We start from the raw sequence: 17,164 nt of genomic DNA on the forward strand, positions 1-17,164 counted from the left end.
GCAGTGATGTGCACCCCTGGGGTTGGGGATAAAAATGGAGGATGTCTTGGTGTTATTAGGTGGACAATCCCAAAATTACTCTAGTAACTTCTCATTTTTGGAATTTCATTTAACAATGTATTTATTCATCTAATGGGCATGGGAACTGCTTTTCTGAGTGACAGGAAACAACAGATTACTGTAATCTCTGACTAGCTGAATTATGAAAAGTATATCAAATGGAGAGAAGGAAAAATAAACATGGAAGAAAGAAATACTGTAAATAACACAAACCAACACTTTCTTCCCACCCCTCCCCAGACTGAACTGGTTTTTATTTTTAGGGTGCAGCCCCATGGACACAATTTACCATGACGTTTTCAACATTGGTGGTAATATGTGGTAATATATGATATTCTTGATTTAGTTGTAGTTCAAAAATTAGTTATGATGAGTAGAGAAAATTTACAGCCACACCCACAAAAAAATGTAGCTTCTTGTTACAGATACCGTAACTCTATCAAGCTCTAAGATGCACACACTGCCAGCACAGTAATGCCTGCAAGGGGCATGAGGGTTTTGGTACAACAGTCATACAGGCTTTTTACAGACTAAACATCATATATTTGATAGTATGGATTAATGTATTCAGTCAGACAAGACAGACTACCCCAAGAAAAGCAATTATTGCTGGTGCAGTCTGCACCTGCTCTAAGAGGGTCTCTGAGATCATTTCTTTCTATCCAGCAGTTACACCAGTCCACCTGTTCCAGCCCAGCCTGAGAGCAGATAGCAGAGATTAACAGCTCAAAAATGCATTTAAGGTTCACATTTTAATCTAACAAAAAGCCTAAGAGAAAAGGCTCACATGGTAGAAATCTCCACCAACTCAGAGAACAATAAAAAAGACAAAACTATGTATTCAACCCACAGAGCCTTGCAACAGAACCTGAAGCTGCCAAACACAGGCTATGACAGATGGCCATGGGAGCAAACTTGGAAAGCAAAGGCTTTCAAGAAGGATGGCTGTGGCTTTAAAACTAACTAGTAATTGGCATGATTGTCAGTGTTAGGAGTCTGTCTCTTGAGCTGTGTGTTTCTCTGTGCACCCATGCACGTGTGTGTGTGTGTGTGTGTGTGTGTGTGTGTGTGTGTGTGTGTGTGTGTGGCTGGCATGCTGCTTCCATGCAGGGAAGTATTCCATGCAGGGAAGTATTAATAGCCTCGGGTTAGCTCCGCACTGAGCATCTCTGCCAGAGTAGCTATGCTGGGCAAGAGCTCAAAGAGCTAAAATTGCTGATTGCCATAGCCAGCAGAAACCCCTTGTGTAGGAACAATTATATGAGCAAAATTCCATTTTCACTGGCTCTTTTTACTCTGTGGTGTATTTTAGCCTTAGGTTGCAATATAGCCTTAGGTTGCAACTTGTAACTGCACCATGTTTAAGGCAAAATCATCCTGCATTTGAAAGGACTGAATGCTTTACGTTCTTACCTAAAGATCATGAGGGACACATACAGGTACTGCACAAGAAAATACATTCTAACCATAGGCTTTAGTTTAACACACACATTAGCATGGCATTAGATTAGGAAAGAAAGTTCATAGAGAATTAGAACTGATCACTAGGGAACAGCTATCTCCTGTCATTTATAGAACTATATTAACTAGCTTTTAATTTGTGTTGCAGGTTAAACCATCAGTGGATCAGCATCGTCACTATGGTGTGACAGCATGATCTGGAAATGTCCATAGTCTGTTGTGGAGCAATGAACAGAACAGTCATGAAACATCACACTTAAGTGTACCTTAGCCATCGTCACTGCATCCAAAACTAGCAACACTTTTCTGCAAAGGATACCTTGAATCTCTGTGAGAAATAGACTCCAGGTAGAAACTCAGGAGGGTGACACTGAACTTATTATGATGGAGGCATCTTGATTTTTAAACAGCAGTAGAGGATGGATATTTAGTGAGTAAATATAGGGCTCTGCTCTCCCAATTGATGAAATGAAACACCAAGAAGACATCTTGCTTGCTATTTAATGCAAACCAGCCTGTCCTTCATTTAGCAACTATTATTGACAAAATCTGAAATCATGTCATGGTAACAGAATTCAGCTCTCATCCAGAGTAAAAGCAGTAAGTTCCTCCTTCCTCCCTTTAACTACAAGCCTCACTCTTCTCTGCTCATTACACTAGCAAGAGCTCATTTGCTATCTTCCCCAGTGGTTTGGTCTCATTCAAGAAGCTATTACATCAAAGCTCTCCGCCTTCTTCTTTACCAGTCCAAAGAATACTCCATTCACTTTGTCTGGTCCATCTACCATTTAACTAAAATGAAATTTTACTGATGGAAGTTTGTCTGTCAGGCTGTTTTGTCTCTGTTTTCCAAATGGTCTCAAGTCAGTTTTCATGGTGCCATGTCTCTCATTTGGAGAGCCATTGTTCACACTTCTCACATGGAAAACACAACTGGCACCTTCTCATAGGGAGTCTAACATTATTTAATATAAACCTCCTCTTTGCTAGCGGTGAAAAAATGCTCAAGAAGGTGGGAGAAATCTCTGGAAATTACATATAACCAAGGTGAATGACAAATCTATGACACCAGGCACCTTTTCCATATAACTTGTAAGCTCCATTCAACAGATCAATCCAGCCCATGACTGTGCATCATAGGCATTTATTTCTACCAGTCCAGATTCTTTAGGGATTGACTTTTGATGGCACAGCTCACTGGCTGATAGTAATCTCTTCTCAAGTTTCTTAGTCCCTGCTCTGAAAAAGCAGAGCTGCCACACAGGCAGCACTGCTTGACTCATCACATTCAGGCTCTGTGTGAAGTAGATTTAATTCTTTTGTATAGAATACTTGATATATTTATCCTGGCACTTGACTTTTTCCTCATAAGACACCATCAGAGTTGTGGCAGCTTTAAAAACCTAAGCTAATTTGATATATACAGAAGGAAAAAGGCTGAGCTGGCAGGATTTACTTTACTGAGGACACATATCATCTGTGCACCCTTCTCTCCTGTAGGTTCATAACAGCCTGAGTGGTTTCGACTGGACCTTGCAGCTTATTCTGATGGTTCTCTCTTCTCACAGGCAAAAGGGGGGTTGGAAAGAGAAAGATGGCAGTGGGGACTCTGGTGATAATTTTTTTAGTGACGTCTATTTCTGTAATACAGGGTGTGATGCTGGGGTTGCTCATTTGGTGGTTAAACTCTTCCGCAGAAATTCTGTTTTCAAGTGTGTGTCTGTGGCTCCCAGAGCCAGGAATGGGAGCTCTGGTATAGTTACCAAACACAGAGGGCTGGGGGGATGGGAACCAACAACCCACCATACAAATCTCTCTCAGAAATGTAACAAGCAATGTGATCGTCATTAAAAATGTTAGTAGCCTATCCTTCTGTAATAATTCCAAGAAAAGTTATTCCTGAAATTTATATAGCAGAAGGATAAAAATATCCAGAGGAATATATGGCATGTTTAGTTTTACTTCCACTGTTATTACTATTATTACTATTATGTGATTACTAAGGCTGAAATGGTGTAACTGAACAACTGACATAAAATTGTCTTAGAAGGGATATAAATGATAAATGACTACGAAACAGATGACCTTTTCTTAACAAAATATCGTATGAATTCTTAAGCTATAACAATGAATAAGATCCCAAAGGAAAAGACAGGATGGAAGTCATGAATGTATCAGAAATTAAATACTAAAGCAACTTCCTGTCACAGTGAGTTACAGTTGATGTAGCTTTTTAGTCTCTCTAGGACCCAGTTCTTCCCAGCAGAGTATGAAACAAACATCTCTGGAGTTAGCTGAATACACCATGCAAGTTCACAGTCTGGTACCTTCTGTTTTGACATGAAGGCCAGTGCTGTTCTTCAAGTTTCTCTGCGTAGTAAGTGTCATTCTACAGCCATCACTAATAGGCAAAACGTAAACCTTCCCAGGTTGATCACTAGCTTTACTTATTTTTAGCATTTCATATAAAAATGTCAGTCCTTTTTTAATTTTATCTTTACTTCCCATATCTGGAAAGAAACTAATATTAAAACATTCATCACATTCTTTACTTTCTTTGTGCATTCTTTAATTTAGTTATTCAAGTTTTATAAAGACATGGTCTCTCATGATTGGTAGGGGTCCTTCCTACCTAACTCCTAACACATTTCACAACTATGCTTTTGCTGTTGTTGACATGGTATGTGCCTTAACTTACAGTCAGATAGCACATTACATAGCCTATATTTCTGCATGTTAAGTTAGTTTCCCTCTGTACTGCAGGTGCTTTTGTTTTTTAATACAATTACTTTATTCTCAAAAAAAAAAGAAAAAAAAAAAAGACTACACAAATATGTGTAAGGTCTGTAACCTCCTCCTATTTTTATTCATATCTGGGATATTTCATTTTTGGAAACCTCCACTCATTTCAGTCAAGTTCCACCACAGAACTTCTGGCAAAAAGGAAAAAAGAAAAAAAGAAAACTAGACAGGCTGTATGTTCACACCTAGACAGGCTGTATGTTCACACATATATATGGCTGTGTGTGCCACAACTGGCAAACAATTAACATCTGTACACTAGTTTGTTCAGGTTACGGGACAAAATGTTATGTGATAATATGATCCAATTTTTTTTCTTCAATAACAGCACAGTACTGGAGAGGTTTTCAGTTACGAAAGTTATTTTTAAAAAAATATTTAACTGCTACAATGCCTGTTCCTTTTATCTAGTGCTCATCACTATACTGTGAGATTTCTCAATGTTCATGACACAAAGGCTCTCCTCTCCCTCGGAATTCATTTTACATGAAGCCATTAGATCTCACAGTTGCAGTTTAATGTAGGAATTTTAGGTCATCTCAGAACTTACCCTTTTCCAAGAACAGTTTTAATCTTTGTATAGTACTTGAATATACTTCTTATAATTATATTGCAAGTGTTATTGCAGCTATATTTCAGATTTTACGTATGTAAGAAAATGCTGTATTATTTTAATGCTGATGGCAGAGTAAAAATGTATTCAATATTCACCTTTCAGGAAGCACAATGAAATATCCAAGAACACTATTAGACTTGCCTAGCATAAAGTTTCAAGCTGCTAATGGGTTTTAAATTGATGTCATAATGCTGCAATTTAAATACATGATGTTCATTAATTTTGCCAGACTCTTTGTAGAGTAGGAGTGGTACAAAAGAAGGAGGAAGGTTATATTTGCTGTACTTGCTTCTTTTTATCTGCTTGTCCATTTTTGATACACAAGAAAAATCATTACATCAGCTTGGGGTGGGGGGTGAATTTTGCTCAGATGACAGTAGATTTCAACTAGGTAACCACTCTGGAGTTGTATCAAAGTAATATTTTCTATGTAAAATACAAGGAATAGGATAGAAGTAGCTAACACTATAGGGGTGACATTTCTTAAAGGACTTCATGGGACCTATCACCAAAAATCTATAGGTACAAAGTGAAGGAAATAAGGGACAGAAATGTCATCTTGCCCATACACCTTGTTGCAGAAGGGTCAAAATTCATGTACTTAGGCAAGAGAGATAATCCAAAACAGGCAGCCACGTTCTCTTGCAAATCTCATGGAATCCCCTCAGATGTGGGCATTGAAAAGGGAAAGGAGATCCCATTGTGGAGGACTACTAAGGGATCCTCTTTTCTTGAAGGGAGGCAGAGCAGGCGCTGGATGCAAATTTTCTAGGTGAAGAACCATCTACTAGAGAAATATCCCAAAAGTCAATCTAAAATGTGTCTAGACAGAATGGGCCTGTACTATAGTATAGTACAACACTTCACATCTATTTATATTTCAAATATAGTATGTTTACTGTACATAAAGTCAGTTTTTCCAAAGCTGTTGCTATAGCTACAAATTAAGGAAACCATAGCAACAACCCTGTATTATGTACAGCCTTAATTAGGGATTAAGTTATGTCTCTCTTTGCATTTTATATTAAATACTCTCATATAATCTAGTTATAGTAAACTTAGATTTTTTTTTCAGGCTTTTTAATAATAAAAATTCTGTAGCATTATACTGTCAAATCAAATAAACAACACCCTTGAAATACGTCTTTATGGTGTTATTCTGATCATACCTAATAACATACATGTCACTATTTTTTACTTGAGATAAACACAAATGTTCATCTCACCATATTTCCTGATCTTCTTTAATACAAATCATTAATCACTTCAGCATTAACGAGCAAGTAACTGGTTTTCCACCATCTCATGAGGTTTCCAAGTCTCATTCCACTCAGCCTTACCCGAAAAGAAATCAGCTTTTCCTAACTTCAACTTTTTTTCAAATGGATTCAAGTCTTGGGTTCTTTTTTTCCTTTGTCCTCAGAAAGTAAGTATGCAAGGGAGGGACAGGAAAGGTAGACTAGTAGTTCATCTAGATTTTCTAGCTTCCCTGTCATGTCAGGTGACTGAGTGGGTTGGTGGTAAATCAATCATTTTGTTTTGTTGACTTTGCATATGTACTATTTAAGCACCCTGAGAAACTGGGACTAGAGAGCCCTGGCATGCTGCATGCAGCCAAGCCTCTGAGTGGAGCCTGAAAGGAACAGGTAAAGGAGAACAGAGAACAAATGTGAAGAAAAGGAGAAGGATGTCAGAAATGGTTGAGGAACAGGAGGGAGTGCTGCTGGACAGCAGGAGACATGTAGGACCCAGTTGGGATGACAGGCTTCAAGGGACACTCTAGAAGACTATGAACCCATTCAACAGGTCTGCAAAGGTACTCTCAACAAAAAAAAGAAAAGAGAAAGCCAAAATTCATGTTTTTAAAAGCCTTCTCTCCTATCTTCCCTTCCATCACATAATTTTCTGATCATTCATTATGGTGTAGTTTTCTCATCTTTTGGTGCTTGCCCATTGATGAGATGGCATGTCTCCCATTTTGCAAAAACCTTGGCCACATTTGTTTAGGGCATTTGCTGTACTCACAGACTGGACCTTCTGCTTATCTTACATATCATAGCAGTATAAAAATTTTGAACAACATATCTTAATTATACATAATGAGCAGAAATTCAATGTATTCGGTATTTACACAGAAATGAGAGATCTGTGATTTTAATCTCTATGAACAGTTGAGAATTGCTGGCCATTTTAATATGAACAGTAAACAAACACTTACTTTATAAAGCTATCTGTGTTATAAAAATTGCAGTCTGAGAAAGCTATGAGTGTGAGTTAGGAACATGAGCTGTGTAAAAGCTTTTTACATGGGCAGCACAATAAAAATACCCTCGCATGGGAAGTAATTAAGTCAGAAGATAGTACATTCACAATTAGCAAGGCATGTTCAGTTTCTTCATTATCATTTTAATTATCAAATATTAATGTAATCTGAAAATACAAGGGGGGGAACAATTAAAATTACTAAGTTTAAGGAGTCCTTCATGACCTAAGCCAAACTGAGTCCAACGTCTTACTAATTGATACTGGTCACCAACTTTCAGGACATTCATTTCCATTTACTGTTAGAATTTCCAAGTGTGTTATCAAATTTAAGAATGAATTGAGGCTCCCACAAGCTACATCTAACCTCTTATGAAGGCAATGGTGAATAAAAATGGATTAGTATGCTCCTCTCCTCTCTAGTTATCAGTTGAGACTGATAGTGATCAAGTGACCATGGCAGCTCCTCATTCAGATTCCATGCCTGCTGCTGTGGCAATAACCCAGGGACATGCAGAACACACTGCCCTCTCATTTTCAGTGGGTTCCTGGTCCTTTTGTATTTAAGATATGCTGGATGGAGCCTTAGCCCTTTTGAACTCAACAGTAGCTCCCATTCATTTCACTGAGACTAGGATTCACATACTGACTCAAACAGATTTCCTTTCTGGTGCTCATCTTTTTTCTGCTTTGTAGATAATGTACTTTGGCCTCCAATATACTCAGTGCTGCATCTTACATGAACAAGAATTAGAAGCTACAGAATTTTAGAAGAAGCTGCCCCCTGAAAACTATAACCCTCTCTCATTCTGATTTTCATATTTAACACTCTAAAGGTAAAATAATAACTAGCTTGTCCAATACATTATAAGACTGAATGTCATGAAGTGGTATTTTCATCCTCTATAAAAGCTTTTATAAGAATAAATTTCATTCATGAATATAGTAATTGCTTGTTTGTAAGACAAAGTAGCAGTAAGTGCAAGTATTTCTCATGACTGACAGTGCTATAACTGATCAGGAACAACTTTTAGAAAGAGTTAATTGTTTATGTTACCTTACTTTGTAAGTTTACATCTGTTATAAATAGTACACAGAGAAAGAGAGAGAAGCATCTGGGGGAAAAGCACCACCAGCACCAAACCCCAACAATGTCATTAGATATTTTGCCAACTAGGGCAGTTTAAAGGAGCCGTCCTTGTAAAATCTAATTTTGCCACACACATATTTCTATCATACAGAAAAGTATTTTGTAAAGCAGATACGGGCCAAAGCATTTTAAAATACAGACTGGAAAATATATAACTGGCTTTCACATAGCTACCAAGTATTAATGTAATAGTTCCAGAAAAATCTAGTAAAACTCTAGCTTTATAAATTTTGTAGACTCACATATGTTCATTTCACAAATCATTCCCTTTACCTCTTCCATGCACACCCAAACACAAAAAAAATACTTCATCCTTGGGTATCCCAGGAAAAATTAAACATTTTTAGGACTTTATTGTAAACACACACACACAAAGATTTCCTATTGAGTTAAAGGGACTGAAGTTTTGAAATTAACCTAACAAATTCTCTTTCTTAGATAAACATGAGTTTTCACTGCAACCAAGCACAATTCTGAGGCCAACTCACTGCTCTCTCCACCACAGACACAACAGAAATAAAATAAAAAAATAATCAATGGTGATTTAAATGGTAGCACATTTTCAATAAAAACACTTTGTTCAGAAACATTGCTTGCTTTAGTTTTTACTCTGGGCAGGTTGGTTGCAAAGTTACATGGGATAAAAGAAAGAGAAGTCTACTGGTCCATTTTGCTGTGCTCTTGATACCGTGTCTTACCTCTTGTGTTTTCACATTTATATATCCATAGTGAGTTCTCAGAGGCTGCCTTTGACCATTAGAAAATGGCATCCATTTGACACTGGTTTGTCCAAAGCAGTTTAGGATCAAAGGGAAAGTAACTTCATTTGTAAGACGAATGATGATCAGACAGAGGAATGCTGCAATGAAACTCACAGCAACAATGGATTTTCTCTGTAATGAAAAGAAGAAAATCAATTATTAAAATTAAGAATTGGTTTTAATAAAAAATACACATCTTCTATTGTAGGATGAAGGAAAAACACTTCAGAAAGCTTTATGTGAAATTATTTTTATGGCAGTCACCTTGCTGCAGGAGCACAAGGAGACAGGTGACTGGATCATATTATTTCAATAAATTTGCATTTCAGAGGTTTTGAGAGTTTCTTTTAGAACTGGTTGGAAATGAATCAATTTTGTTCAGAAAAAAACTCAACTTTTTTGTTTGTTTCAAAAATCATTTATTAGTTTTAAATTTTATGTAAACATCCACACCGGAATACACAAAGTGAAAATCCCATCTATGAAAATGTCCTCTGAAGCCATACCCCGCAAAGTTTACTGTGAAGATGTTCACTACAGATTGTATTTACTGTGCAGTAATTTTAAATCATTCCTGTGCAATAAACCTCATACTCTAACCTTAAATATTTTAGAATAGATGGTCAGCGAAGTCAGCACAACATTCTGCCTTATTCAAGGCTCACGAATTTACAAAGTGAGGCATTGTTATCTTGGACAAGATGACCTCTATTGTTAATAATGTAACAGATCTGAAGCCTGTATCTAATTAGCCTTTGCTTTCCACCTCTAACCTACCCAGTTGGCTGGACTGGTGAATGTATCCACAGAAAGATACCACCTTTTCTGTGGGTAACACCCCAGTCTGCAGGAGAAAAACTTACAAGAATTATGGTGTTCTCCTCATTTTTAGCTATTTTTAAATATTGCAATCAATTACTTCTAGACAAAGTACTTAAGGACAAAACACCTTAGTTGGCATGTGTAAAGATTCAAGGCATGATACTTTATTGTAAAGGTTATTTTTAAATTTTCCCTGAGGGACTGGGACAATGATCATTTACAGGTGTTTTTACTGTACTTTAATTACATTCCAGCTTTACCTAATTTGCCACAGTTTAATCACCCTATGGAGTGTAATTCTATCCCTCTAAACAGTAATATATACAGAAAATCGAAGGGGGGAAATTTATTTGTCTAAGGGCCTATGTAAGTATATAGTAACACTTAATGCTGGATTACAGAACCTGATCACCCCAATTTCTGTCTACAAATACCACCGACTAACAGGAACCAGCAGAGTACACATTTAAGACCCCTTTTATATACGATGGCAAGATCACATGTGCTGCGATGGCAACAGAGGAATGAAAGGTGAGATCTGATTGCAATCATGTAAGTTGGATCTATTCTTTTCTGGAAGGTCATTTGACAGTCTGCAGAACCTATTTAAAATATTGAGCAGAAGAAACAACAACATTTACACAGCAAACCTACGTGCCCATGCACAAGGCCCGTTGGCACTGCTTCCATGCTTTGGTACAGTTTCTGGACACAGAAAACAGCAACAATCACAGAGAGCACACAGCAAATATGGAGGGTGTATTACTGTATTCCCCCACACAAGAATGACCAAAATAGTACATTATGGGGTTCTGTCATGTGAAAGGGGCAGGGGGGATTTTCTCAACCCCTGGTGTTTGATCTGTCTTCCAGCCTACCCTGGAAAGCCGAGACCCTTGTGCACAACCTGTCTGTCAGTGCCCCATTACAGGGACCCTTCACGGAACAGCCTTGCTGGATGAGAGGGTGATTTGACTGACTTGTTCAGGGAAACGTGCCAACAGCATAAGCAGGACCCCTCAGCGGGTCTTCCACTTTGTTCAAGTATGTTACCTGCTGCCAGTGACTGCTAGCACCCATGAAGGATGAACACTAACAGTTTATGGAATAACACTCTTTATTAATATAAAATCATGACAAATAAAGGTTCGTGATTGCCAGTGATAGGGACTGTCTGCAAAAACAAGCTTGAAGTGATATACAACCAAACTATAATCACTAATAATAATCACAGATAGCATAAGTTAGTTTAGTGCGCATAAGATAAAGTTCTTACCCAATAGGCATCCCTGTGGGGAAGAAGACAGGTTCAGCCTGTTGACTGATCCCAGAAGTTACAATGGAGTCTTCCCTAACTTCTTCCCTCATTTGTTCACTTTTTATACTTCATAATACATTGCATATTCATTTATAATACACAGAATTGGTTACAAGTTTCTTGCTTCTAATGCAAATTAGTAAGCATCCTCAGATAGCACTACTGAAGCTCTTTACTAGCTACGCATGCTCCTCGAGTGGGGCTTTGCCCTCTTTTGGAGGGGCTATTTGAGCTGGAGGTCACAATTTCCCACTACCACAATTATCTTTGTCCTACTTTCAACTAATTTCCTGTTGCTGTCAGTGGATTGCAACACTTTATCAAACTGTGTCTTCTCATAACCAGAACTATCCTCACTGAAAGGCTTCCTTCTGCATAACCTAGATAATGGTGTTCTTTTTACTATCTGTTCTTTGTTTCTCATCCCTCCCAAGGCTGACTCCCTTGATTAGAAGTCCCCTCATTCATAACAACTTAGAGAGCGGGTCAGCCTGACCTAACTTTGTGAACGCCAAATCAGGGCTGGGTAATCTGGGAGTTTAGGCAACAATTCCCCTGCTTTGGGCTTATTTCAGTCCAGGACTACTCCATTTCCTTCGCATTTAGGTGGAACTTAAGTGAGTCTAGTTGTTACTGACTGTTATCATGTGCCCAGTGAGGTGTGATAGTACCTTGGAGGCAGGTGACTTTGAGATGGAGGTGTGCATTAATATTACAATGAAATCATTTCATCTGAAGGAAGTCATTTCACCACAATGGTTGGCTCAGCCACGGACATATCATACATTCTTCATGTGACAACTGGTATGAAGCTTATCAGCTGTGTGATGCCATCAAGTTCCCATTCCTGCAGGGAGCACAACAGAGCATGTCCACGGTGTCTCCGCTCCATCCTCCGTTACTGTTACTCCTATCGGCATGTGCTGAGCTGGCAGGATGTGTTGCTTAGGGAATTGTAGTAACGTTGATTCTATGCATGCCAACCATCCTGAAAGCGATAGCTGGTTTTTACCCTAAAAAAGCTTTCTGTAATACTATGCCTCTATTAGGTCCCAGTTTTCTCTAATTCCCCCCACAAAGTAATTTTCCCACGGGGTCAATTGCATGGTTCTATCTGTTTTGATTTATTAGGAGGCTGCAATTTATAAGATAAAAGCAACAAAAGACTGAGATGGAAAACTTGGGTGAATAAGGTCACTGTGAGAAGAAAGGGAAGAGGATGATGAAGAGTAGTATCTGGCAATGCAATTCAGTGAGGAATCTTAGTCAGCTAATGGCTGTGCAATGTAAAATTAAGCCCAGCAAATCTTCAGAGGGCAGCACAGCAGCCACAACCCAATCACAGCTTTCAGAATTCATGGAAGCCACTGCACTTTTCATCAGCTGCATTATAACAGATTTACATTAAATTGCAATAAACTGGCTAGGGAGCACTTCTGTGTCACTTCTCTTTGTACCAGATGGAGTCAGAAATGTTTAGCTATATATCAGGTCTTGTAAGTGTTAAGAGCAGCCAAGATGTGCAGTGCAAGTGATAATCATAAAGCAATGAGAGGGCATGTGGATTAGTTGTATTATTTATTGCAAATATTTAAAGGGGAATCTAGAGTCTTATTCCACTACAAGAGCGTGCTGCAACCAAAACGTCCAGTGCAGGAAGCAGCAATACTGCCCTGTGTGATGCCAGTACCTGACTTCCACACATTCCATCCTCCTGGTTTGTTGAATACAATTTTTTGCTTCCTTTACTTTGTGCAGATGTGTTCTGAACTTGAAAACATTGCAATCAGTTTTGTGTGCTGCTCACGGGGAGCTGTTCTAAAGAGCCTCTGCCTCAAAAAGAGTTCAGATTGTTTAGCCAGATTTCTTGGCCTTCATTAGGATGCCATCTGATTTTTATATTTCTTTGCTTTAAATATATTGTACTGTAGGAGGAAAGGAAAAGGCATGGCTTTCTTTTATTCTCTTCTGAAATAAAATATTGTTTAAAAAGCAAAGAGTTTTCTGTGTGTGTTTCTTAGCCAGAAAGAACCTGCACTAACTGTAACAGTGCAATGAGAGAAAGGAACTTTTACAACAAAAAGGAATCAAGGCATCTGTTTTAGCTATTTTGGGGAAAGAAATCTAGCCATACACAAACATAATGTCTACTTATCAAGCTGAACACAAGAAGCTTGCTTTTATTATTCAGTTCCACTTTAATTTTTATGGAAGGCATGAGATCCAACAATATCCATTCTCTGAGGGAAGACTATTGCAAATTGGAATTTCAGTGGCTCTATAAATTTCACTGTAAAAATATTGAAAAACAGCAAACCATCTACTTATCATAATTTTAGCCTTCTTAAGCATCAAGTAAGGCAGTATGCACAGTGACTAAGAGTATTCTAAAGAGCACCTCTAAAAATAATTTGTTCCCTTTAAATTCCTCCCTTTTTACCTGCTCAAGAAAAAAAATATACAGGCACTATTTTTCAGTAAGTACTTCTTGTAATATCTCCCTTTCTGCAGATAAATGGATTTTGTTATCTTTCCTCTGACAAAACTTAAAATTTAGCATTGGAAACTCCAGGAATTTTACATGATGTTAGGATATGACAGAGAAGTATGAAGCTATAAAGAGGGATGAATACCAGACTGTAATTAGTTTCAAAATTTGTCTGCATCAACATTTTAAATACTTACACATTCTACCATTTGGGAGAGCTAAACCAACATTAATTAGCAAGCCTGCACAGAAACAAATCTTATTCCTTCTTAATTTTCAGTTCTCATGAATGCAAATAGTCTTTTAACAAAAGAAATGTTTCTCTAACATGGAAACATCCCCTGTGTAAATCTCAATCCATCTTTATATTTTTCTAAGATAAATTAGTGTAGATAGTTTGGTGTTGCAACATTTAAATAAAAATGTCTATATTCAATTTTAAACTTTTTTTATACATATTCAGTGACAACTACACAAAAAAATAAGATATATTTTAGAGTTTCTTAGCTGTGTGACTTGCATGGTATATTAGCTTTTGTAACATTTTATTTCATTCACTATAGTACATGTCTAGTCTAGATGACAGTTGCAAGAAGAACATTACCATATTTATGAATACAGGATCCTATAGCAGAAGAGTGATGGAGTTTTTGTTAATGACACTAAATCAAATTATCTGCTCATTCACAGTTTAAAAAAAAAAAAAAAAAAAAAAAAGATATAAAAGTGGATGCGCTCCAGGTCAGAGTACCTGTACTGAAATACCTAGGATTCCACTGTGCAGAAAGCACACACTAGAACTAAACAGTTTCTTCTCAAGTCTTTATTCAGTCTTCACAAAAATATAATCCTAGTTTCAGTTTCAGTTCTTTCTCAGGCCAACAGGCTCATTCTGACTACTGTGCATACCAAAATCAATAAGCAGGCCATGAGTCACAGTTCTAAGGCTTCAATTTATATTTATTTTGTTAAAATAAGAACTGAAATAAAAACAGGAGTGTCATACTACTATGCTGGTTGGGATTTCATGAAAAACTTCATGGAAACAAAACAATATCAACAGTACTTTTATGGGTGTATATGTGTGTATATTGGTCAACATAGTCCCTGAAACTATTTATATCCTTCATATTATCTGGTTTTGGATATTTACCAGCACCCAGGGTGATTCATTAGCTTCAGTTTGGCAAGAACTTGACAGTCTGAACAAGTTTCAGTCATTTTTCTTTCATAATCTATTAAGTGTGAGATGACAAGACTATATTTTATAGTTCAACAATGCCTGATAGTATAATAAGACCAAAACATCTTTTGTGTTGTATACAGTTGCCTAGCAGGGGGGAAGAAAGGAAATATTTTCAGCATAAGAAGGGAATTTCATAGGTTGTAAATTTTACTGAAGTATGTACTAAGAATCTTTATTCTACTTTCTAGGCCAAGAGCAACACCTTGCCACTTAGGATGTATTGTATAGCAGAGAGTATCAAACCATTTTACAAGCAGTAATAAATCCCCATCTTAGTGAGATTAACAGTAAAAACCCATTTCACAGATGCATAAACTGAGGCTGAAACCAACTTCCCTAAGATCACAAATAAATCAACAGAAGCTACTCCTAAACTTTTATCCTAAAACTATGTTGTTTCTCAAGTTTATTGTTTCTGTTATAACTAACTGCCTGAATTTGTTAAGTGCCAAAGTTGAATATGATATTATGGAACACTCTAGTGAACAACCCTTAGAACTCATGCAGTTCCATTCACCAAAGAGTAATTGTAAATAAACCTTTTTTCAGAAATTGATTTTTTACAGTATTCATTTTTTCTGTTATTTTCATGGATACATGATAATACTGCACTTGGAAGGACAAATCAAAGGCAAAGACTTACATGAGAGCTTTAAGTCTCTTAGATGACACGATATGCAGTAATACTGTATTAGTTTCACAATACCTACCTTTACGAGCATACTGAATAACTCAATCACTTTTTTAATACCTCTGCACATTATACTACTTTTATTGTAGGACTGATGCAGGGTTTCTGGCTTTTTACTCAAGTATAATACCAACTGAAAACAATAATGGCTACACTTACTGAATTTGTTTCATTTTGTAGACCCCTATATGTAAAAAATATTTTTATTTAATTTTCTCTTTTATAGTCTTGAGCATCCTCTTAAATACTGCTTTCTGTTACAACAAAGCATAAAATGAAATTCTTTCAGTACACTAGTTCAGTATACCTTACTGATTTCACTGGTATTGGAAATAAATATACCTTCCGGCTCTTTCTTTTGTTCTGAACCTCCCTTTAACAGGGCTGCTGGAGGGACACTCAGGCAGGGGTCCTAGAAGTTTTCAAAGAGGGAACAAGACTATATAGCAAAGATTCTTTTAGAAAGATACATGTGTCAAACAACATTTGCATAAAATCGGTAGCTGAAGATTTACTTTCTTCTCTTCCAGAAGTGAAAGTTAACCTGAATATGTTCAAAGGCTCCACAGGAGATGACTGTCAACGTTTCTCTCTCAGGAGAAGAGAACAAAGCTGGTAAGGGGCTATATCAGAAGATGTGGTTTGGGTTCAAAAAAAAGTAAAATTAAGATTAAAGGAAAAAAAATGGGGTTTTTTTCCCCTGGAAAAGGGCACCTTTGCTAAACTGGAGCATAAGCAGCCAGGAGGCTAAGGTGTAAGAGCAGAAATAAAGTTCAGCAATGGAGAAGCAAGGCAAGAAATGCAGCATACACAAAACCACATAGAAATACAATGAAAGAAACGTGTGACTTTTAGCCTTCCTTCTGTATGGCCTGGAAAGCATTTCTTTGGCGAATGTACCTTGAATCAGGACTGTGTTCATAGCTTACGACGTTTGAGAAGACATGAATAGAAGACATTACTTCTTGCCTGCCTCCTCTGTAGAAGCCCTGGCCTTTTTTGTAGTTATGGCAGCTGAAGAGCTCTTAAGAATATGTCTCATTGTACCTCTTTTACTGTTAGCATTTATTGAAAACTTGTTAGATAATTCAGTTTTAACCATGATCTGCAATGTAGTCCTGTATGAATGGTGGTGTATCTAGGTTCATAATAGCTCGACATAGCATTTTGCAAAGCAAAATAAAACGTATTCAAACATTTCTTTCATGAAAGTCAGAAATCTGCACATTACTCAGGCTCACTGGGGTAAGATCTGAGCAATGAACAAAACCAGGAATCAGCACACTATTGTCCAAACAATTGACATAGCAGCAGCAGTAGTCTATATTAAAAGCCTTCACTGTTTACATATAGGAGGATTATCACTATTGACATTTAATCTCAGGTAACTGCATAACTTTATTACATACAGCATTCCCATCACAAACAACACAGTATTTGGATAATAATATGAATTTATGTAAGATGATGAACTTCAAACTTTCAAG

The 17,164-nt window shown here is 37.2% G+C and overlaps 1 protein-coding gene across 2 annotated transcripts in view; it reads right to left on the minus strand.

Annotated features, from left to right (window-relative positions):
• ST6GALNAC3 (ST6 N-acetylgalactosaminide alpha-2,6-sialyltransferase 3) overlaps positions 1-17,164 on the minus strand; it is a 228,546-nt gene that overhangs the window by 114,859 nt on the left and 96,523 nt on the right. For both annotated transcript variants that reach the window (XM_027802717.2, XM_055725085.1), the window contains exon 2: positions 9,050-9,244. In XM_027802717.2, the coding sequence (XP_027658518.1) occupies positions 9,050-9,244 (195 nt within the window). The remainder of the gene's footprint in view (positions 1-9,049; positions 9,245-17,164) is intronic.

This window comes from Falco cherrug, chromosome 12, assembly GCF_023634085.1.
Source record: "Falco cherrug isolate bFalChe1 chromosome 12, bFalChe1.pri, whole genome shotgun sequence".
Taxonomy (NCBI): Eukaryota; Metazoa; Chordata; class Aves; order Falconiformes; family Falconidae; genus Falco; species Falco cherrug.